Consider the following 25513-nt stretch of genomic DNA (forward strand, 5'->3'; position numbering starts at 1 on the left):
GCTTTCATGTCACATAAAACTTATTAATAAAAGTTATTAATTTGGCTTTTCTCAAAGAGGTCTCAGATATTAAGTGGATGACAAAAAGGTGTCACTTTTTCTTATGTATACTTTCAACCACCTAAAAAATTCTCAAGATATACTCCCTTTCCTGTGTATTCCCAGTGCTGCTTTCCAGATCGGAAAATCTTCACCTCCTGTCTACATTCTCCCAGCAACTTCTCAGTTCTTCTTGCCTCTAAATTTATTCCCTTTTTGGCCCTTCTCCATTGTGCAGCCGAAACAATGTTTATAAAATAAAAATGCAGTCAGGTCAGTTTTCTGCTTAAAATTTCTCTATGGATTCTCACAGAATTTAGCATCGCTTATAAAGTGCAATAAAATCTGTCCTTTTTCCAACTTTTCAGCATCATTTCACCCCCCATTACTCATCTTGTTTGGCTGTAGCTAGACCAAACTTAATTTAGTTTCTAGAATTCATTGTGTGCTTTGTGACTTACACATGCTATTTCTTCTGGAATACCCCTTCCTTCTCTCCTATCTTTCTTGCCATATACCTTTCCTAGTTAACATATCTTTCATGTCTCAGCTCAAGTTTTATTTACTTTGAGGAGGCTTTTGGGTTCCTTCTAGGTGGGTTCCCTGCTTTGAACTCCACTGTTTCATATGCATCTGCTAAAGCAATCACTGTTCTTTATTTGAACTGCTTCTTTAACTTTGTGTTAGTACCTCACACTACTATCTGCAGTACCACCTTTAGTAAATATCAAAAAATACTTTTGAAAAGTGCTATCAGTAAATCTATACAGCATGAAATTTTAAGATACAATTTATAAAATGAAATTGTGGTGCTTTTTATAAACCTTATGGTGTCTTTTAGGTGAAGGTAGAAGGTAAAGAAGTGCAATTTGATTTGGCTTTTTTTTTTTCCTTCAGTTTAAAAAATGACTTACAGAAGAGGTTCATTTAAAAGAAGAAAAGTCTTTAATAAGAAATTCTCACATTAGTGTTATTCCAGTCTTTTAAGATGTTAAAAAATTAAACAGAGAAATCACGATGCCCTTAACATTTTTAGTTCAATAATCAGTGGTGTTCACATGGCATTGTTATTAATAATTAAAACATATTTATGTAGCAATTTACTTTTCATTTATAAGGAATTTTTAACTGCTGAGACTCCAAGGCATTCCTGTAAGCTGTGAAATGCTCAAGTTAGCCACATCTGTTCAAAAATATTTTTAAAGCTTACCTTAACAATACAGTTAGATGGTAAACCAGTATTCTTTCTTTAAAAATTTTATCTGAAAAAGAACATAACAATTCAGATATATGTGAAACAATGAATATACTTTTATACAATGAAAATTGTACAATAAAATAAAAATGATCTTATTGTTTTATTAAAAATAATTTATCTGGTTAGATGTAGCATTTATTTCTGGTTCAGATTAGACCTATCAGTACATTCCAGTGAGGTTATTTTCTGGGACATACATCAATGTTTGAACCATAGGGAAGAAAACCAGTTGACCATTGAGAACCATGTGCTACACACTACTCAGAAGGCCCTTAGAGAGGGTCTTGGAAATTTAGAAATTGTTGACATGTAAAAGTCACATATGTAAGCTATATGAATTCAAGAAGTAACATGCTGATGCATTTTGGAAATATAGTCTCAAGGTAGGATGGGATAGTACCACAGGCAGAAAATAGGCTGATTTCTCTAAGTTAAAGAGAAGAAAAAATAGTACATCTTGGAATTTATTTTTATGTCTTTATATTTTATAAGATTAGTCTTTGGGGTTTGTTCAAGTCAACTGAGTCCTTTTGAGTTAGCTGAAGTCTTTGATTTTTCAGTTTAAGGATCTTGATTTTTACTGAATAGAAAATTATCAGCCACCAAAAGTAAGCAGATGTGTGCCACAATAATATAATGTTAAGGAAAGTAATTGTGATAGCAAGTAAAGGAGTTTGGGAGAGGTGAAAACAAAGTAGGAAGATGAGATCCTTGTAATGGTTGAAGTGCAGAGTGGTCATCACAATATTAGGATAGAAGAGACTGTGTACTTTATATGTCTTGTTCACTGCCGTATCCTTTAATTTATAAATAGATTTGGCATTTACTAAGTACTGAGCAAATATTTGTTGATTCAATAAATGAATTAATTTTTTATATGTAGACTATTACAGGGAATTGAGCAGAAAAACCAAGAACTTTGTTTTATTCATGTTAAATTTAAAATAATGCTTCCAAATAAAACATTCAATAAACATTTTGGGGGAACTAATATATTGGAGAGAGATTGTTTGCTTGGAGTTTTAAGAGTTATTTGCATAAAAGTAACGGATAATAGTAGTGGTAATAGATAAAAGAGCAGAAGACTCAAGGGAAGGGCAAATTAATCTAATGGGGAGAAGATAGCATATACTGAGTGCTTTCTATGTGCCAGACCTTATTAAGAGATTTGTATATATCATTTTATTTAACTTCACAACATCCCCAAAAGCTGTTACCTAGGCAAACCAAAATTCAGAGAAGTTAAGCAGTTTATCCAAGGTCCCATGCCCAAGAAGTATTACAGCCATTATAGGAACTAGATGAATCTACCCCTGATTTTTCATCTCTGTTGCAGTTACCATCTTTCATGAATTTTATCTACCTCTTCTATTAAGCACTATAATATAATAGTTTTGGTCCTTGTCTACTGAGTTCAACATTTGTTTATTGTGTTGGTTGGTTTCTATTTCCTTTTGTTTTGAGTTTTTCTTTTTTCTCTTGATTATAGGTCACATTTTGCATGTTTTAACATCTCTTTTATATTTTATGTCAGATATTGAATAAAACAGAATAGTAGAGACTGAGGTAAATAATCCTTACCCCAGAAAAAGGCATACCCCTTTCTCCATCTGGCAGCTAGTCTGGGGTGTTTATTCTCTTCAGACTAATCTCTAGTTGAACTGGGACTGCTCTTAGTTGCATTTCATTTCAGTATGCACTTCGTGAAGTTGTTTTGAGTCCAAGATCAGGACTCTCCTTTCATCTGGGCTTGGAGTTCAACTCCAGTGAGTCTAAGGAACCCAAGGCCCCATCCTCACTTTATATCCAGTTCTGTTTTTACAAGAATTTACTACTGTCAGCTCCTCCAAACCCTAGAGGAAATTTCTCAATTTTCCTACCCTGTCCCCAGTCTTTGGTGAAGTGGAAGCTTAATAGAAAAGATTTGAATGAGCAGGTGTTCCCAAGGGATCTTTTACTTCCTTTCTGTCCCAACTCCAGCATACTGCATGTAGTCACTATGTGCACTTGATTAGTATTTGTGGTAAAGAATTGGCAGACTAAAAAGACTCCATGGGTTGCCTCAAGACTCTTAATAATTCATCAGAGAAGTCCACTGTTCATAAATGTTTGGCTACTTTCAATATACATTGATAGAATCCTTTAATCTATGGAGATTTGCATCTGTTTCCCAATTAAGAAAGTAGTCATGGAATTTCACTCATGTAGGAAAGGCTCATGGATCTGTAATTTAGTTTGTGCACATGACTGCATTCTCAGCTCTCTGGATTATAAAAGCACAGTTTTATAACCCATCTGACATTTTTGTTATGATGACAAACACTGTCAGCTTCTACTTTTCATATACAGTACTAAGTAAAAAGCATGAATATATTTTAATCATTAAAAATATTAGTTCTTATTGAAAGAATAGACAACATGAAAATATTTTTTCAATATAGACTGCTATTTGATATATCTAAATTATGGAATTGCAAAAATTCAGCAAGAAACAAGTTTAGAAAAACAGTCTAGATTTTTTTTGAGAGTTTAACAAAGGGTTTTATTTTATTTCTCTTTTCATTTTCTCTTTTTATTTTGATTCATGATACACAAATGGGGTACAACTTTTGTTTCTCTGGTTGTACATGAAGTAGAGTCACACTGTTTGTGTAATAATACATGTACATAGGGTAATGATGTTTGTCTGATTCTATTATCTTTCCTTCCCCCGGGCCCCCTCCCCAACCCCTCATTTTCCTCCATACAATCCATAATTTCTCCATTCTTGCCTCCCCCACCCCATTATGTATCATCATCCACTTATCAGAGAAATCATTCAGCCTTTGTTTTTTTGAGATTGGATTATTTCACTTAGTATGATATTCTCCAACTCCATCCATTTACTTGCAAATGCCCTAATTTTATTCTTCTTTATGGTTGAATAAATTTTCCATTGTGTATATATACCACAGTTTCTTTATCCATTCATCTATTGAGGGCATCTAGGTTGGTTACACAATCTAGCTATTGTGAATTGAGCTGCTATAAACGTTGATGTAGCTGTGTCACTGTAGTATGCTGATTTTAAGTCTTTGGGTATAGACCAAGGAGTATATAACTGGGTCAAATGGTGATTCAATTCCAAGATTTCTAAGGAGTCTCTGTACTGCTTTCCAGAGTAGCTGCACCAATTTGCAACCCACCAGCAATGTGTGAGTGTACCTTTTTCTGCACATCCTCACCAACACCTATTGTGGCTTGTATTCTTGATTATAGACATTTTAATTGGGATGAGATGAAATCTTAGGGTAGTTTTGATATGCATTTCTCTTATTACTAGAGATGTTGAACATTTTTTCATGTATCTGTTGATTGTTGATCTTCTTCTGTGAAGTGCCTGCTCATTTCCCTAGCCGATTTATTGACTGGGTTATTTGTAAACTTGGTGTAAGGTTTTTTGAGTTTTTATAAATTCTGGAGATTAGTGCTCTATCTGAAGAGTGTGTGGCAAAGGTTTTCTCCCACTCCGTAGGCTGTTGATTATTTCCTTTGCTGATAAAAAGGTTTTTAGTTTGAATCTATCCCAATTATTGATTCCTGCTTTTATTTCTTGTGCTTTGGGAGTCATATTAAGGAAGTCTGGTCCTAAACCGACATGATGAAGATTTGGACCTACTTTTTCTTCTATTAGGTGCAGGGTCTCTGCTCTAATTCCTAAGTCCTTGGTCCATTTTGAGTTGAGTTTTGTACAGAGTGAGAGATAGGGGTTTAGTTTCATTTTGCTGCATATGGATTTCCAATTTTCTCAGTACCATTTATTGAAGAGGCTATCTTTTCTCCATTGTATGTTTTTGGCACCTTTGTCTAGTATGAGAAAACTGTATTTACGTGGGTTTGTCTCTGTGTCCTCTATTCTGTACCATTGGTCTACCTGTCTATTTTGGTTCCAATATCATGCCATTTTTGTTACTATTGATCTGTAGTATAGTTTAAGGTCTGGTTTTTTGATACCACCTGCTTCACTCTTCCTGCTAAAGATTACTTTAGTTATTCTGGGTTTCTTATTCTTCCAGATGAATTTCATGATTACTTTCCCTATTTCTGTGAGGTACATCATTGCAATTTTAATTGGAATTGCATTGAATTTGTATGGCGCTTTTGGTAGCATGGCCATTTTAACAGTATTAATTCTGCCTATCCAAGAACATGGGAGATCTTTCCCCTTCTAAGATTTTCTTTAATTTCTTTACTTAGTGTTGTGTAGAGGTCTTTCACCTCTTTTGTTAGATTGATTCCCAAGGTTTTGTTTTTTTTTTTTTTTTTTTTTCCTTTGAGGCTACTGTGAATGGGGTAGTTTTCCTAATTTCTCTTTCAGAGGATTCATCACATATGAATAGAAATGTATTAGATTTATGAGTGTTGATTTTATATCCTGCTACTTTGCTGAATTTATTTTTATAGTTCTAGAAGTTTTCTGGTAGAATTTTTTGGATACTCTAAATATAAAATCATGTCATTGGCAAATAGTGATAGTTTGAGTTCTTCTTTTCCTATTCATATCCCTTTAATTTCTTTGGTCTGTCTGATTGCTCTGGCTAGAGTTTCAAAGATGATGGTGGATAGAAATATTGTGAGAGAGGGCATCCCTGCCTTTTTCCAGTTTTTAGAGGGAATGCTTTCAGTTTTTCCCCATTTAGAATGATGTTGGCTGTGAGCTTAGCATAGATAGCCTTTATAATGTTGAGATATGTTCCTATTATCCCTATTTTTTCTAGTGTTTTGAGCATGAAGGGGTGCTATGTTTTATCAAATGCTTTTTCTGCATCTGTTGAAATAATTATGTGATTCTTAACCTTAAGTCTGTTGATGTGGTGAATTACATTTATTGATTTCCGAATGTTAAACCAACCTTGTTGCATCCCTGGGATGAACCCTCCTTGATCATGGTGCACTATCTTTTTAATACTTTTTATGCGATTTGCTAAAATTTTGTTAAGAATTTTTGCATCTATGTTCATTAGGGATATTGGTCTGAAATTTCCTTTCCTCAATGTTTCTTTGTCTCATTTTATGTGAGGGTGATATTCACTTCATAGAATGAATAGAAGGGTTCAATAGAATGAGTTTAGAAGGGTTCCCTCCTTTTCTATTTCATGGAATACTTTGAGGAGTATTGGAATGAGTTCTTTTTTAAAGGTCTTATAGTACTCAACTGAGAATCCATCTGGACCTGGACTTTTCTTGGTTGGTAGTCTTTTGATGACTTCTTCTGTTCCATTGCTTGAAATTGATCTTTTTAAATTGTGTATGTCCTCCTGATTCAGTTTGGGTGGATCATATGTCTCTAGAAACCTGTCAATGTCTTCAAGATTTTCTATTTTGTTGGAGTATAGATTTTCAAAATAGCTTCTAATTATGTTCTGTTTTTCAGTAGTGTCTATCATGATATTTCCTTTTTTTTGTCATTAATTTTAGTAGTTTGAATTTTCTATCTCATTCTCTTCATTAGCATGGCTAAGGGTTTATTAATTTTGTTTATTTTTTCAAAGAACCAATTTTTTGTTTTTTCAATTTTTGAATTTTTTCTTTTGTTTCAATTTCATTGATTTTTCAACTTTGATTTTAATTATTTCCTGCCTTCTACTACTTTTGGTGTTGATCTGTTCTTTTTCTAGGGCTTTGAGATATAACATTAGGTCAATTATTTTTTGACTTTTTATTCTTTTATTGTACATAGTCAATTCAATGAATTTTCCTCTTAGTACTGTTTCGTTGCATCCCAGAGATTTTGATGTGTTGTATCATTGTTCTTGTTTACTTCTAAGGATTTTTTTAACCTCCTTCCTGATGTCTTCTGCTATCCATGTATCATTCAATAGCATATATTTAGTCTCCAGGTGTTGAAATAGTTTCTGTTTTTATTTTATCGTTGATTTCTAATTTCATTCCATTAGGATCTGATAGAATACAAGGAAGTATCTCTATTTTTTTGTATTTGCTAAGAGTTATTTTGTGGCATAACATACGGTCTATTTTAGAGAAGGATCCATGTGCTGCTGAGAAAAGGTGTATTTGCTCATTGTTGGATGGAATATTCTGTATATATCTGTTAAGTCTAAATTATTGATTGTATTACTGAGTTCTGTGGTTTCTTTGTTCAATTTTTGTTTAGAAGATCTGTCCAATGGTGAAAGAGGTATGTTAAAGTCACCTAGTATTATTGTTTTGTGGTCTATTTGGTTCCTGGAATTAAGAAGGATTTGTTTGACATACATGGATATGCCATTGTTTGGGACATAAATATTTATGATTGTCATGTCTTGCTGATTTATGCTTCCCTTAAGCAGTATGAAATGTCCTTCCATTCCCCTTCTGACTAATTTTGGCATGAAATTCACTTTATCTGATATGAGGATGGAAACCCCTGCTTTTTTATTGAGTCTGTATGTGTGGTATGTTTTTTTCCCATTGTTTCACCTTTAGTCTGTGGGTGCCCTTTTCTATGAGATGAGTCTCTTTTTTTTTTTTTTTTTAATTTATTTATTTTTTTTACGTTTACATAGGGTAATGATGTTTATTATATTTTTCCCCTCCCCCCCACCCCTCCCACCCCTCCCACCCCTCCCACCCCTCCCACCCCTCTTTTCCCTCTACACAGTCCTTCTTTCCTTCATTCTTACTGCTCTCCTTAGCCTAACTCTAAACCTAACCCTAAACCTAATGCTAGCCCCTCCCACCCCCCATTATATGTCCTCATCCGCTTATCAGCGAGATCATTTGTCCTTTAGTTTTTTGAGATTGGCTTATCTCACTTAGCATGATATTCTCCAATTTCGACCATTTGCCTACAAATGCCATAATTTTATCATTCTTCATTGCGGAGTAATATTCCTTTGTATAAATATGCCACAGTTTCTTTATCCATTCATCAACTGAAGGGCATCTAGGTTGGTTCCACAATCTGGCTATGGTGAATTGAGCAGCAATGAACATTGATGTGGCTGTATCTCTGTAGTATGCTGATTTTAAGTCCTTTGGGTATAGGCCAAGGAGTGGGATAGCTGGGTCAAATGGTGTTTCCATTCCAAGCTTTCTGAGGAATCTCCACACTGCTTTCCAGAGTGGTTGCACTAATTTGCAACCCCACCAGCAATGTATGAGTGTTCCTTTTTCACCACATCCTCGCCAACACCTATTGTTGCTTGTATTCTTGATAATCGCCATTCTAATTGGGGTGAGATGAAATCTTAGGGTGGTTTTGATTTGCATTTCCCTTATTACTAGGGATGTTGAACATTTTTTCATATATCTGGTGATTACTTGTACATCTTCTTCTGTGAAGTGTCTGTTCATTTCCTTAGCCCATTTGTTGATTGGATTATTTGTATTCTTCGTGTAGAGTTTTTTGAGTTCTTTATAGATTCTGGAAATTAGCGCTCTATCTGAGGTATGGTTGGCAAAGATATTCTCCCACTCTGTAGGCTCTCTCTTCACATTTCTGATAGTTTCCTTTGCTGAGAGAAAGCTTTTTAGTTTGAATCTATCCCAGTTGTTGATTCTTGCTTTTATTTCTTGTGCTATGGGAGTCCTGTTAAGGAAATCTGATCCTGAGCCAACAAGTTGAAGATTTGGACCTACTTTTTCTTCTATAAGATGCAGGGTCTCTGGTCTGATTCCGAGGTCCTTGATCCATTTTGAGTTGAGTTTTGTGTAGGGTGAGAGATAGGGGTTTAATTTCATTCTATTGCATATAGTTTTCCAGTTTTCCCAGCACCATTTGTTGAAGAGGCTATCTTTTCTCCATTGCATATTGTTGGAACCTTTGTCTAGTATGAGAAAATTGTATTTATTTGGGTTTGTGTCCATGTCCTCTATTCTGTACCATTGATCTACCTGTCTATTTTGGTACCAATACCATGCCGTTTTTGTTACTATTGCTTTGTAGTAGAGTTGAAGATCTGGTATTGCAATACCCCCTGCTTCGCTCTTGCTACTGAGGATTGCTTTAGCTATTCTAGGTTTTTTATTCTTCCAGATGAATTTCATAATTGCTTGCTCTATTTCTGCGAGGTACATCATTGGGATTTTAATTGGAATTGCATTGAATCTGTATAGCACTTTAGGTAGTATAGCCATTTTGACGATATTAATTCTGCCTATCCAGGAACATGGGAGATCTTTCCATCTTCTAAGGTTTTCTTGAATTTCTTTCTTTAGTGTTCTGTAGTTCTCATTGTAGAGGTCTTTCACCTCTTTTGTGAGATTGATTCCCAAGTATTTTATTTTTTTCGATGCTATTGTGAATGGAGTAGTTTTCCTAATTTCTCTTTCTGAAGATTCATCACTTATGTATAAAATGCATTGGATTTATGAGCATTGATCTTGTAGCCTGCTACTTTACTGAATTCACTTATGAGTTCTAAAAGTTTTCTGGTGGAATTTCCAGGTTCCTCTAAATATATAATCATGTCATCAGCGAACAGGGATAGTTTGAGTTCTTCTTTTCCTATTCGTATCCCTTTAATTTCTTTGGTTTGTCTGATTGCTCTGGCTAGAGTCTCAAGGACGATGTTGAATAGAAGCGGTGAAAGAGGGCATCCCTGCCTTGTTCCAGTTTTTAGGGGGAACGCTTTCAGTTTTTCACCATTTAGAATGATATTAGCCATGGGCTTAGCGTAGATGGCCTTTATAATGTTTAGGAATGTTCCCATTACCCCAATTTTTTCTAGTGTTTTGAGCATGAAGGGATGCTGTATTTTATCAAATGCTTTTTCTGCATCTATTGAAATAATCATGTGATTCTTAACTTTAAGTCTGTTGATATGGTGAATGACATTTATTGATTTCCGAATGTTGAACCAACCTTGCATCCCTGGGATAAAACCCACTTGATCGTGGTGCACTATCTTTTTAATATATATTTGTATGCGATTTGCTAAAATTTTGTTGAGAATTTTTGCATCGATGTTCATTAAGGATATTGGTCTGAAATTTTCTTTCCTTGATGTGTCTCTGTCTGGTTTAGGTATCAGGGTGATATTGGCTTCATAGAACGAGTTTGGTAGGGTTCCCTCCTCTTCTATTTCATGGAATAGTTTGAGGAGTATTGGAATGAGCTCTTCTTTAAAGGTTTTATAGAACTCGGCTGAGAACCCATCTTGTCCTGGACTTTTCTTTGTTGGTAGGCTTTTGATGACCTCTTCTATTTCATTGCTTGAAATTGGTTTATTTAAGTTGTGTATGTCCTCCTTGTTCAGTTTAGGTAGTTCATATGTCTCTAGAAATTTGTTGATGTCTTCAAGGTTTTCTGTTTTGTTGGAGTATAGATTTTCGAAATAGCTTCTAATTATGTTTTGTATTTCACTCGTGTCTGTTGTGATGTTTCCTTGTTCATTCCGAATTTTAGTAATTTGAGTTTTCTCCCTCTTTCTCTTTGTTAGTGTGGCTAAGGGTTTATCAATTTTATTTATTTTTTCAAAGAACCAACTATTTATTTTATTAATTTTTCCGATTGTTTCTTTTGTTTCGATTTCGTTGATTTCGGCTCTGATTTTAACTATTTCCTGTCTTCTACTACTTTTGGTATTGGTCTGCTCTTCTTTTTCTAGTGCTTTGAGCTGTAGTGTTAACTCGTTTATTTGTTGATTTCTACTTCTTTTTTTGAATGCACCCCATGAAATAAATCTTCCTCTAAGTCCTGCTTTCATAGTGTCCCAGAGATTTTGATATGATGTGTCTTTGTTCTCGTTTACTTCTAAGAATTTTTTTATTTCCCTCCTGATGTCTTCTGTTATCCATTCATCATATAATAGTGTATTATTTAGTCTCCAGGTATTGGAGAAGTTTCTGTTTTTTATTCTGTCATTTATTTCTAATTTCAATCCATTATGATCTGATAGAGTACAAGGTAGTATCTCTATCTTCTTGTATTTACTAACAGTAGCTTTGTGGCATAAAATATGGTCTATTTTAGAGAAGGATCCATGTGCTGCTGAGAAGAAAGTGTATCTCAGCAAAATATTCCATGAGGAAGAGATGAAAAACAACGATGCAATTCAGCAACAGGAGGCGCTAGCCTAAAGGAATAGCCAAATAAAGGAGAAACCAAATCATGTCAAAAACAAATATGAGTCAATTGACTGGGAATACAAATCATATCACAATAATAACCCTGAATGTTAATGGCCTGAATTCATCAATCAAAAGACACAGACTGGCAGATTGGATTAAAAGAAAAATCCAACAATATGCTGCCTGCAAGAGACACATCTCATAGAAAGAGACACCCATAGACTAAAGGTGAAAGGATGGGGAAAAACATACCATGCACACGGACACAGCAAAAAAGCTGGAGTATCCATCCTCATCTCAGATAATGTGGACTTCAAACCAAAACTAGTCAGAAGGGATAAAGAAGGACATTACATGCTGCTTAAGGGAAGCATAAATCAGCAAGACATAACAATCATAAATATCTATGCCCCGAACATTGGCTCATCCACGTACGTCAAACAAATCCTTCTCAATTCCAGAAATCAAATAGACCACAACACAATAATACTAGGCGATTTTAACACACCTCTCTCACCACTGGATAGATCATCCAAACAAAAATTGAATAAAGAAACTATAGATCTCAACAACACAATCAGCAATTTAGACTTAACGGACATATATAGAATATGAGATGAGTCTCTTGAAGGCAACATATTGTTGGGTCTTTCTTTTTAATCCAATATGCCAGTCTATGTCTTTTGATTGATGAGTTCAGGCCATTAACATTCAGGGTTATTATTGAGATATGACTTGTATTCCTGGTCATTTTGCCTTATTTTTGGTTTTTAACTTGCCTTGGTTTCTCCTTTAATTGGCTATTCCTTTAGGGTAGTTCCTCCTTTTTCTGGCTTACATTGTTGTTTTTCATTTCTTCCTCATGGAATATTTTGCTGAGAATGTTCTGTAGTGCAGACTTTCTGTTTGTAAATTATTTTAACTTTTGTTTATCATGGAAGGATTTTAATTCATCATCAAATCTGAATGTAAGTTTTGCTGAGTATAAGATTCTAGGTTGGCATCCATTTTCTTTCAGAGCTTGAAATATGTTGTTCCAGGCTTTTATTAGGCTGAGAAATCTGCTGATATCCATATTGGTTTCCCCCTGTGTGTAATCTGATGCTTTTCTCTCGCAACCTTTAAATTTCTGTCTTTATTTTGTATGTTAGATATTTTTATTATAATGTGCCTTGGTGTGGATCTGTTGTAATTTTGTATATTTGGTGTCCTGTAAGCCTCTTGTATTTGATTTTCCATTCCATTCTTCAGATTTGGAAAATTTTCTGATACTATTTTATTGAATAGATTATTCATTCCTTTGGTTTGTTTCTCTGTGTCTTCCTCAATCCCAGTAATTCTTAAATTTGGTCTTTTCATGATATCCCATAATTCTTGGAGGTTCTTTTTATGATTTCTTACCATCTTCTCTGTTTGGTCAACTTTGTTTTCAGGATTAAATATTTTGTATTCGTTGTCTGAGGTCCTATCTTCCAAGTGATCTAGTCTGTTAGTTATGCTTTCTGTGGAGTTTTTAATTTGGTTTATTGTTTCCATCATTTCAAGGATTTCTGTTTGTTTTTTTCAGAATCTCTATCTCTTTATTGAAATGATCTTTTGCTTCCTGCATTTGCTCTTTTAACTGTTTATTTGTGCAGTCATTCATTGCCTGCATTTGCTCTCTTATCTCATCATGTGCTTCTCAGATCATTTTAATTATTTACATTCTGAAGTCCCTTTCTGACATTTCCTCTTCCATGCTGTCATTGGATTCTCTTAATATAGCATCTGGGTTTGTTTGGGACACTTTCTTCCTTTGTTTTCTCATGTTATTCTTGTATCTTCCCCTCCAGCAGTGCAAATCTGAGCTATTCCAGTTTCCCCCCATAGACTTATAGTGTCTCTGCAGGTTTCCAATACCTCACCTTTAAGTGGAAGATCAATATTAGCAGCACACCATACAAACAATATGCATCCTTAACCCAAATAGTCCCTATTAAGATATTAACTGTATTGTCTTAAACAGAGATGACGAGTTTGATTATTATCTACAGCATAAATAGGTTTGCAATGAGGACCACAATTTCTAAGATAGAGAAGGGTGTAGGATATAATGATAATAAGAAGTGAGTCTATAGAGGTACTAGGTTACAGGATTAGTGAAAGTGGAATTAAAAGAAATTGATTATTAGCATGAGAAAAGAGAGAAAAAGTCTCTAAGGAAATAGATAGATAAGAGGAAAATAGAGTGAGAAAAAATATTAATAAAAGAAAAGTAGGAATAATAGTAGGTATAATGGGAATAATTGTAATAATACTACTATTAAAAAATAATCTATAATAAAACTTTACTGTACTGTTGAAACCTCCTATTCTCCAGAAGCTGGATGCCTGAGAGGTACTTGATAATGCAGTGTCCCACAAAGGGAGCTGCCCCACTTTGAGCGGTGGCCTCCAGGTTGGGAAAAATCCATGCTAGTGGGCAGAGGCGACTCCACGTATTGCTAGATGGTCAGCCACAGCATGGGCGCTAGACCATGTGGAACGCAGGGTGCTGGCACTAGACTGCAGGCTGGTCCTGGTCATTGCTGGAGATCGTGGGCGTTGTGCCGGGGCCAGTGTAGATTTTTAGTATTTTCTTTGTAATAATGCTGATAGAAAAACTTATCAAAGATAACTGCAAAAATTGCATTTGGAATGCCTAAGTGATAGCATACATTAATTCCAATTTTGAGGTAAGCCAGAGACGTATCTGAGATGTATTAGAAATAAAGTTGTTGTTTTCTACAAAATATTAGTAACATTGACCTATGAGTTTTAGAAAAGTGAATTGAAGGTTGTGCCATAAATGTGTCTCTGAAAAGTGTATATCTGGGTCCTTCATTTACCTTAAATGATACTATTACATGCATAAATCATACTTTTGTGCCACTAAGGGTTTGATTTTTCATAGTGAAATTTTCAAAATGTGGCTAGCTTAGGCTTTGCTTCATGGGGCAATTCTCTCACAACATCAAAAGGCCTTGGAGCTGGCTAAAAGTAAGCCAGTAAAGGTGAGTTTTTCTTTTGAGTACTTGTGTATATTAGAGCTTGAAGCTAGTATAGTTTAGAGGAGCTACAAGAGACATTATAAGGAATCATGGTCAGAATACTTAACTGGTTTCTCAATCTTAAAAATCTAGGCCCTTTATCTAGATTTCGTGACTTGGAATCTGTGTCTATGCTGTTGAATCATTCATAGAAAGGCAGAAAAAATTGTATATATTCATTTATCGAGACAACATCACTGTCATGTCATTATTTTATAGTATTGAAATATATTTGATAAACTTAAAGAGACAAAGGACATTGTCTTGCTTATTTTTGGATCTTCAACATCTAGCAAGTCCTAGCTAATAATCATTGTTCAATAAGTATTTATTAAAGAATTAATTGAATGAATAGAAATATTTTCTAAAAACTGAAAATATCACAGGGTACGTCCAGATTTTAATGAGCACCATCTTGACTATATCAGTCTTTTGTAAAGAGTACTGGTTTAACATAACAGCTTCCATAATTTCTACTAAGGACAAAACAACCATCCAAATTTTAATTTAAAAAGCCAGTTATTCTTTGATAGTGGATTACAAAAATAATGTAAAGAATCAATGAAGCATTTTCTAACAAAAGAAAACTAATAATGATAAAGTAGACTCATATAAAGAGGCTAGCAGTAAGTCATAAATGTGAGATTAGAAGGTTCACTCAGTGGAAAGTTTGCATGAGAGATCACCCATGAAAAGAAGGGGATAGGTACTAACCAACAAAACAGAGAAATACCCCTATAATTCTTATCACATTATTATCCCTGTTTTCACTGCAAAGCAGATAAAAATTAAATTTTGTTTAATATAAAGTAGTCTGTTCCTCTTGTTTGGACTCATGGGACCAACTCATAATTTGACCTTGCTAACTCTCTGCTTTATGACCCAGCATGGTAAAAATGTATCTACTTTACTCTTGGGAACCCTCTTAGAAAATATCACTCTGTTTTTTCCCCTTCACTTTTCTTGTGTTTTCTTTTCTTTTTTTTTTTTTTTTTTTTTTTTCTTTATAATGCCTCACATAACTACTCATCCTTACTGGGAAAAGTGGAATTCTCTTATACCCATGCTTTACATTCCTAAAGGCATATAGTCCATAGTTGAAATTTAATAAGTTCAGAATAGTATCACAGCTTCAAAAATAACCAAATTAATAAATTTGTAACTATGTATGTAAAGCTGAAGACTCAGGCATTAGTTCTAGCACTAGCAGTAACAGAACATCAAACAATTCACTCTTCTTTAGGCTATGAAAACATTAGGCAAAGAAAGGCTATAAGCAGAAAAAGCTGTGACATTCAGAATAAAGGAGATGGAATCATAGTGATAAAGACTTCACGTAGGAGCCAAAAGATTCACATTGATAACAGCCAGTGAGAATGTTCCCCAGCATTGATACCATCCATGAACCAGCCAAGTAGGAGATTTTTTTAAAAATTCTGGTATCAGGTTCATTTTAGTAACATGGCTTATTTTTAAGTGAGAATCATAAATTTTGTCTCTGCTTCTTTGCTTATCTTTTAATTTCAAGTAGGATTTGACAACTTTACAAGCTCTCTCAATCTTTCTTGGACTTAAACTTTTTTAAGACTTCTTACCACTTTGGACCTTCACTGGTTTTTAGTAGCCTTGGAATTTACCTAATAGTAATAACCTCAAGTATAATAACCATGTATGTGACTTCTTTTTGTTCACAGGCCTAAGAAAAGGGTTTCCCGCTTACACTTAAAGGTCAAAGGACAAGGAGAGCACAGTTTGGCTGCATAGATTATTTACTTCTTAGTAGCTTAACCTCATTTTGAATCTAAAGTTAGTATCACTCTTAAAATTTCAGTATCTGTAAGTATTGACACTAGAAATAAAAATACTGGTCCTTCACCATTTTGTAAAGGTTTTGAGACTATTGAATATCCTATGCTTTATGATAAAATGTTTGAAAGTATTTTAAATGTGTTTTAAGCAGAAAGATTATTTTCCTGTAGCTTGCAATCTATTTTGGAATCAAAGTTTCCTGCATGATTTTTTTAGTACAAAATAATACAGGTTAAGTGGGCATTTTTGCTAATTTTATTTTCTATTACTTTTCCACCCCCTCCTATTTTCAGCTTTCTAAGAAATATGGAGTCCATATATGTGGAGAAGGTGGAGAATATGAAACATTCACTTTGGATTCCCCTCTATTTAAGAAGAAAATAATTGTGTAAGATATCATTTCAGAAGTTTTTTTCCTTTCCTTAAATTTAAGTGATAGAAGCAACTTAACATTAAGCTTGAGGCAACTTTTGTTGGGAGAAATAGAACTTGTCCTCTAAGTTCACAAACACTCAATTTGTTTAATGCCAGTGAAGTCGTCTGAATACTTAAATCAATACCTGACAAGACGAGGCCTTCATAGAAGGCTATAAACTTTTTAGACATTGCACTTTCGTTTACTTGCTGATTATGGCCTGCAGTAAAACTGGTACCTACACACTGACACTTTTATCCTTTCATGAAGTGTGAATTGCCTGTATTATTTATCTTTCATTACAGCTACATTTGATAAACTGCCACATCAGTAGCCTGTAGGTTCCATTAACTCCATCCTCTTTTTCCTTTTATTTTTGGCTTTAAAAAGTTAGAATAATAATGCTAAATATTTCTCTTCAGTTACTTGTGGTTATTTTCATGTGTAAACTTGGTTTTTTAAATGGGTTCAATTTATGTTGAGTAGTCTGATTTATTTACCATAATTGTTAAAATTAGTATACTGAAAAACAGGAATTTTCCTCAGTTTATTACATCATTATCCATGTTCTAATGTATGTCACTCTTCTCATATGCTAAGAGAGCATTTTATCTCCTTTTCCTGAACTCTTATGCTTCTTGGAAAAGATTGTCTGAATTATGCTTGACTAGAGAGACGGTTTTAGGTCTTTTCAAAAATAAGATTTGAATTCTGTGTACATATTAATAAGAGAGGATGTGATTTAAGAAAATTAAGACAGCTCAAGGTAGATTTTCTAAAAAAATATGTTTATTTAATAGAACATGGCAAAATATTTTCATCACAAAATTCCTGTACAAAATTCATGTATTCTTTCATGTTTTTCCTGACTTCTTTCCTATTAATAATCAACATAATGATGATTTATTTAACAAATAATTATGAGGTATCTCTTATGTTCAGATCATTTTACTGAAAACTATTAATGTCCAAAGAGAGTGTCTACCTTCATAGGAGTGGGAGGAAGACATAGCTGTTATATGATTACAATACAAGGTAGTAAGGAATAAGAGTCATAAACTCCAGATGGGAGATACTTCTTCTGGCTATGGTGATCACACAATGATTCATGAATGAAACATGCATAAGGTATCACTTCCATGAAATAGCATTGTTTGATTATTTAAGAAAAGCATCCACATGCTAGGGTGAATTTGTAGTATAATGGAAAACTTGATATATATTTACTTATTAATATGAGACTAGCCAAATTTGGCAGCGGGGGAGGACATTAAGAGGAAGAAATGCCAACAAATAAGACTGCCCATTTACCTGAAAAACTGAAGTTCTTGAGTACTCCAGAAGTCTTTATGGACAGCCCATAATTATAAAACATGTATTGCTTTACAGTTCACAACCAGGACCTCTCTTTATCATAGTACTTTACCCTAGAAAATGAAGTTTTTCAGCCTCTTAATTTTGTGGACATCTCTATCCCTTAAGCCTGATGGAGACAATGACTTGAGGAAAATTTGTCATACTATTCAAGAAAAGATGTCAGAGAAGGTGTATTAGAACCATCTGTTCATCTGAACTGTTCACTGCAGCCAAATAATCATTTATTGAGGAAGGTTTTTGTAAGTGAAACTGCAAGCTACTTCCCTTCTCTGCAAGAGTTCTTCCTGTAAAAAGAGAGGTGAACAGACAAATCAACAATATATGAGAAGTGCCACTATACAGATGTGTACCGTGAGAACACAAAGGAAGCCTTGCCTTTTTGTTCTTACTCATTTGTCAGTTTATCACCAATCATATTCTGATTATTAAGCATATCCTTTTCTCTCTTTTCTTCATAGGTTATACCTGTCTTCAGCTTCATTTCTTTCTTACTTGATTTCTTTTCTTTAAATCACCTTCCTATTTCTCCCCACTTTGCTAGACCTTTCCCTTTCTGAAGATTTGAGCTGCCATCATTTCCAGTGCTTGTTCTTATACCTGAACTCTCAAAACATACAGTAGGCACTGATAAATGTTGTGTTGTTAAATTGTCATTTATTATTATTTTTGTTTACATGCTTTATTTCGCATATTTTTATGTATTCCTCTCTTAGGTTATATTTAGAGGTTACAGACTGAGAATTATCCTGGTTCATTAGAAAAAGGATGTCTCTTAATATGTACAAAATCTTTCCTCTTCTTTAAGATACAAATATCCTTCTCATGCCTGCCTAATATACATCAAATGTAAGTTAACATGCATTATCCATTCTAAAACTATGTATAAATGAAAGATTTTACTTAGAGATACTTTTCCATATGATACAATCAAAACATAACTTTAATAATTGACCATTAATAATGATGGAACTTCTTCTACCTTAGAATTCATTTTGGGAAAATTTAATAATTTCTGTTTTATATAATAAATACTGGTCTGCCCTAGTTAGCATACAAATGAGTATTTATAAGGATTCCTATTTCTTTTTAAAAATATTTTTAGTTGTAGTTGCACATGATATCTTTATTTATTTTTTTATGTGATGCTGAGAATTGAACCCAGTGCTTCACATGTGCTAGGCAAGCACCCTATCACTGAGCCACAACCCCAGTCCAGGATTCCTATTTCAAATGTCTGATTCAAATAACATTTTTTATTTAAAAAAAAAAAAAAAAGGAAAAGGCCACATCTAAGAGGACAAAAATAAACTTTCACATGCAAAATTATTTGATTATTATTAGGAATATTTTAAACACAGATTGAATCCTTGTATGATAAAATAATTTAGAGATTGAAGTGATTCTAGAAGTTTAACATTTTAAAACTCTTCTATGAAAGTCTCAAACCTTTAGAAGTAATTTTTAAAAATTCTACTTGGAACATTTTTTAATTCATTTTTATAGTAAATAATATATAAAATCACTTACCTCTAAAATACAAATTTTAGATCAGAAAATGAGGATCTTTTTTTTTCCTTAGAAGTTCTGATGAAAAGAATTATAACCTGGCTTTTAAAAAAAGAGGACAATTGCCAGGAAATTACAACTTCTCTTATTTTATACATATATATCAGAACTTAAATCCTAAAGTTATAATAATGAAAATAATCACTTTCTTTTCTCTGTTGATGAATACTTCTTTTTAATGTCAGTATTTGAGATAAGCCTGTATTTCCCTTTGAATAGTCAGTATTACTATACTACTACTATGAAGTTGTTACTTATAGGGTAATGGAAAAACAAGAATGAAGGAAGAAAGGAAGGACTAAATCACAAGATTAAAAAAAATCCATTCATTTTCCACTTTTCCAAACTACTCACATTTGCTACTACTCAAGATATGATTCAGTACAGAACACCATACTGTGGCATTTTACTGTGAGAAGGAAACAAATACTTTAACTTAGTTGCCATCTCATATTGATCCTGTATTACCTGAGAATTTATTTAAATGTATTAACTCTTTTTCTTGTACTTAGATTTTTAGGCCCATTAACCTTTATTTTTATTATGCTAGGAATATTATATGAAATTATTAATATGTATGTGTGCATGAATGTAATATGCATATTAAGGATAATTAAATCATCATTATTATTTTGTTTACATGCTTTGTTCCATATACTTCTGTGTATACCTCTCACACAATTACAGTGAATGTTTTACAAGAGGGCTAGAAAGACAATATTAAAACACACAAAGAAGAAAACCAGCACTAACTGTGGGTGTCAGGACAGGCTTCACAGAAATCACATCTAGATATTTGTTCAGAGGGTAGGTGTGAGTCCACAGAGACTATCTGTGTATATGTTAGTGAAAACAGAGACCATATGTTTGAACAGGAGTGGTGTACAGTATCTTGCCCCCAACCTATCACAGTTGTCTTTTTAGAGGAGAGGAAAGAACAAAGGCCATTTCTAAGGCTCAATAGATAATACAAGGGATTTTCTTTTGAGGTAAGAGATTCTTTTGAGGTGAGGGTGTCTTCTGAGGTTCTCTCATACCTCAGTAGAGTGGCCTCAGGAAAGAGGCTCAAACCAGACTTAGCTGCCATTTTAAAGTAGTAAGTAGGGATGAGCCCAATATAGCAATGAAAGGGAACATGGGCAAGCTCTTAGAATGGAAAAGCCTCACTTGTAGGAGAGGTAGTAACACACTGATTACTTGTGTTAATAGGTAATGGGGAAGACGGCAGCCAATTAGAAAGTGTTTTTGCTGTGGCACAATTGATCTTAATTTTCTGGGTTATTTGAAGATGTACTGACAGATCCTGCATTTAGAACTCAGAAGTATGTGATGCAAATAGAGACTAGGCATTCTTGAAAAAAAGTAGCTTCAGAAATAAGAGCAATAGTAGCATATTCTAAAACTAAAAACTTCTGGTTTTAGATCTAGTCTCTTCTAGTTGACTCTTGCTTTATATAAATGAATGAAATGATGTTTAATCAATTAGAGATTACTGATTTAATAGAATCGACAAAAATCGCATTTCCTTTTCATTTAATGCTAAGAATGTATTCTCTCTTGATAAAACCTTGATTCCAAATGCAGTAATTGCATCAATTAAGTAAACTATTTGCTGTCATCCTTCTGTTTTTAATAGAGATAACTGACATAAGAAGGGAAGACATGCACCCCTTCTACTGTGATAGATCCTTTCAGTAGATAATATTGGTTCAGATTAAGTATAGTTTTAGTGCACTTTTTTGTCAAGGATATCAAAACCAAGCTGCCTAAATTAGGCATAATTAAGGCTCAGGATCAGTTTCCAATGCCAGGTTCAGAAACAGATTAAAATTTAATCTGTTAAGTGATATTGTAACAAGAATTGATGGTTGAATCTGATTGCTGAGCCAAAATACAACTAGAGTAGACAACTCTGAGAAATAAAGAAATAACAAATTAGGGGTAACAAACCAAGTGGGGATCAATCCGGAGAGGTAGGTGGTAGCAAGCAAGAGGGCTCCTCTATACTTTATCTTTCTGTTTGGTTGATGTAACCTGTGAAGGTAAGTCATATCTTTTCATCAGGATCCTGACTCACCAATGATTCTATTTCTATGTGTTATACTTTACTTTTCCTTTAATGTCCAAGAAGTTCTGTCTCTTAATTGATGATTTATAATTATGCACAGTAATAGAATTTATTATGCTGTATTTGTACATGCACATATAACATAAACTAATTAGTCACATTCTGCAATACTTTCCCACCCAACCTCCCTTCCCCTGATCTGTTTCCTCTACTCTAGTAGATCATTTTATTGTTATTATTAATATCTTGGTACATTATAATTGTATATAAAAGAAGTCTTTTATAATGTTGCTTTTCCTAATCTAATTAACAAAATGCAGAAAGAAGATATAAAGGTTCATGAATGTAACTCAGTCTCTAAAAATCATCATACATACTTTCGTTTTGTTTGTTTGTTTGGGGTACTGGGGATTCAACTCAGGGGTCCTTTACCACTAAGCTATATCCCCAGTCTTTTTAATTTTTTCATTTTGAGACAGAATCTTGCTGAGATGCTAAGTCTGGCCTCAAACTTGGAATCCTCCTGACAAGGATCCCTCCTGAATCACTGGTATTACAGGCATAATCCACCATGCCTGGCATCAAACATAGTTTTTAAATCTCTCTTGAATCTTTCAAATAGAAAGTAAACATATTGCTCATGAAAACTTAGTACTTTGTGGTCAAGTATTTTGAGTTTTCTTCTATTGCTACTAAGTAACTTTGCATCACAAAAGTTGATTCAAAAATTTTTTTTGCCTTAGTGACTAAGGGGTCAAAGTAAGGATTTACTCTGCTCTACTACAGTGATCAAAATGCTAACAATATTAATACAAACAATGGAACTGCTTTCTAAGGCATTGAAGAGATAAAAGAGGTATTTCTATTTGAATTTTTGGTTAAAATGCAAAGCATTATCACTGCCAATAAGCAATAATAAAAAACAATTAGTTATTAGAACTTCAGACATAATCTTAGTTATTCTTATGTGCTTTACAGGGTATCTCTGATAAAAGTTGAGTTAATTTACCTGTATCCATATGGTGCCAGCAAGCAGTTCATACTGTTTTGCCTGAATGTGGTAATTACTATGTCAGACGATCAATTTTAATAGCAATGATATTGCAGTGTGAAGAGTTCAGCCAAGGCTTAAACCATCCTGGGTAATGCTTTTGTGAAGGATAATTGAAATTTTGTGTGAAACATTGAATGAATTACCTTTTGAAAATGAAAAGAATAATGAAGATAAAGCACTAATGTTTAATGTTTAGCCCCTACTAAGCAAATTTGTGAAAATGAAATTGAGCAGAAGTTTAAGTCTTAAAATTGTTCCCAGGGCTTTGAGTGAACCTGAAAGTTGAACTATGTGTCCTTGTAAAGATGAAAAACTTCACTGTTTTTTCTTAAAAATTTACTGTTCTTGATCCTATTTCCCAGTTAATCTTTAAAAATATATGTTAATCGCTGCATATTGTACATCAATGGAAATTAGTACAAAGTGAGGATTTTTGGTTTCTTCTGTCAGTAGCAGGAATGATTTGCTATAATTTGTGTAGTAAATGCATTATAAATTATATTTCAGGGATTCCTCGGAAGTAGTTGTACATTCAGCTGATGCATTTGCACCTGTGGCTTATCTACGTTTTTTAGAATTGCACTTGGAAGACAAGGCAAGTAAATCTAAAATTCACAGTGATTTTATTAGAAAACTGAGATACACACATTGACTCTGTATATATAATTCTATGACAGTACATAACACGAAAAAGAAAATGGGTTTTGTCATTAGTGATTTTTTTTTCCAGGTCCTTAGTAAATAACTAAGAATATTACAACTGCTTATAATTTTAAGAGCTTTATGATCCAAAGACATTATGTTTCTGAAAAGCTTACAGTAAATGAAATGGGAATAATATATACTTTAAACAATAAGAAAATGAAGGACAATATAAAACCAAGTATTAAATCATGTAGCAGGATAAGAATTAGGTTATTGGGCATAAGCATTACAGGGAAGATTGATGATGAATTGGATCTTCTTCATACAAATAAGAAAGGAGCTATAACAGCTTTCCTGAAAATATTCAGAATGGAGGTGCAAGAGAAAGATGGAAAGTGAGGCAGAAGTACAATAGAGTTTTTTTTAATAGAGCAATATACCAATTTAAAGATGTCCATTGGAATTGGTAAAGATCTGGATTAGATCATCTGATTGAAAGGTCTGATCCTTGAGATATTGCTTTATGTATTTCTGTCTTCATAGAAATACTAACTGAAATTGTGTAAGGAATGAGAGTAGTGACAGGAAAAAAAGATTAGAAAAAGTCTTCTGTGTGTTTGTTTTTTTCCCCAAATCTTGAGACACACTCTACTTACATATATGTGATAGGAAATCTGAAGGATCAAAACGATTAATGAGGATTCATCAAAAGTAGGAGAAGAATGGTAATGCCAAAATGTCTGAATGTGAGTTTTCATAATGGAAAATAGTTACTGGTACTAGTTCTCCAGAAAGATGATGATGAACAGGATTGAAAATAGGTCAGTCCGTTGGGCTGGAAGATGATTGTTAGTTGCCTTTTATCAAAAAACTGGTAACCCTCAAGAGTATGAAGTAATACTATCCAAACATTTCTCAGACTTACTGAAAGGAACCCCTTACTTTTAGGTCCTTCAGCTATTGCTGCACAATACTGAAACCACTAAATTCTTTAGATACTACTCCCATTACTCTATCTAAACAGTTCACTATTCATCTTACTGTTTTGGTATTTCATCAGTCTTCACAGTCAATTTCCCTATAGCACATTACAATGTTATATCTTTAAGGTGAGATATCTACTGACATTGAATAAAAATAAAATGGTGCATTTCTCTTCTTTTTCTTTCTCTCTCTTTTTTTTAGGTATCTCCAGAGCCTGACAACTACAAAACATCTACTTATATACATAATTTTTGAAAAAGCATTTTAAGAAGAAATTAATGGAAACATTGATCAATTGAAAAAATGTCAGTGGCTTATTCATTAACATTGCCAACTTCTCTGTGCTGAATTTTCTTTGGTTAACACAGACTTTCTGTGACCTCTATGTGACATATGTCCCTTTTGTTCCCCTTTAATTTTACTGCATCTCCTGTGTGTGCAATTATTTCATCCCACTGTTTTCCTCTTTCTCCTTCCTATCTCTGCAAACTTCGTCATAATACAGAGGCATATGAAAAGTCTATCGCTTTATTTAACCAGTCAAGCTTATTTTACTGCATATCACCAAAGTGATCTCTCATTTTTGTTTTGAATATGTTTATGTTTCAAAAGTATCAATATTACTGGACAAGTAGAAATAATACCATAACATTTATTTGTTATTTTACAACCATGTTTACCTTACACACTTAAAAAAAAAAAAAAGACTCAGGGGGAGGGGACAGTTTTTAATTTCCAGCAAAATTGAGAAGTACAGAGTTCCCATATATACTTCCCTTTCCACACAAGCATGGCCTACTCCACCATTAACTTCCTATGCCAGAGTCCTATATGTTTACAGTCGACAAACCTGTTTTGATGAATGATTATCACTAAAAGCCCACAGTTTACCTTAAGGTTCACTGTTGATGTGTTACAGTCTATGGGTTTTGTATGTTAAATGATATGTATCCACCATTACAGTATCATACAGAATAGTTTTGTCCCCTTAAAATCTTTCTTCCACCTATTCATTTCTTCCTTGGTTTTCTTTAACCTCTGGCAATCACTCATTTTATTGTCTCCATACCTTTGCTTTTTCCACAGTGTCATATAGTTGAAATCATTAGTATGTATCCTTTCTCGATTAGCTTCTTTCACTTATAAATTTGCTTCCTTTGTGTTTTTTTAAGTCTTG

At 33.7% G+C, this 25513-nt stretch overlaps 1 protein-coding gene across 2 annotated transcripts in view; it reads left to right on the top strand.

The window, feature by feature from the left end:
- Dph6 (diphthamine biosynthesis 6) overlaps positions 1-25094 on the top strand; it is a 206280-nt gene extending 181186 nt beyond the window's left edge. For both annotated transcript variants that reach the window (XM_047538744.1, XM_047538743.1), the window contains exons 7-9: positions 16521-16615; positions 23215-23302; positions 24538-25094. In XM_047538744.1, coding sequence (XP_047394700.1) covers positions 16521-16615; positions 23215-23302; positions 24538-24591 — 237 coding nt within the window. In that variant the 3' untranslated portion in view covers positions 24592-25094. The remainder of the gene's footprint in view (positions 1-16520; positions 16616-23214; positions 23303-24537) is intronic.
- Positions 25095-25513: the final 419 nt, after the last annotated feature.

This window comes from Sciurus carolinensis, chromosome 2, assembly GCF_902686445.1.
Source record: "Sciurus carolinensis chromosome 2, mSciCar1.2, whole genome shotgun sequence".
In the NCBI taxonomy this organism is placed as follows: domain Eukaryota; kingdom Metazoa; phylum Chordata; class Mammalia; order Rodentia; family Sciuridae; genus Sciurus; species Sciurus carolinensis.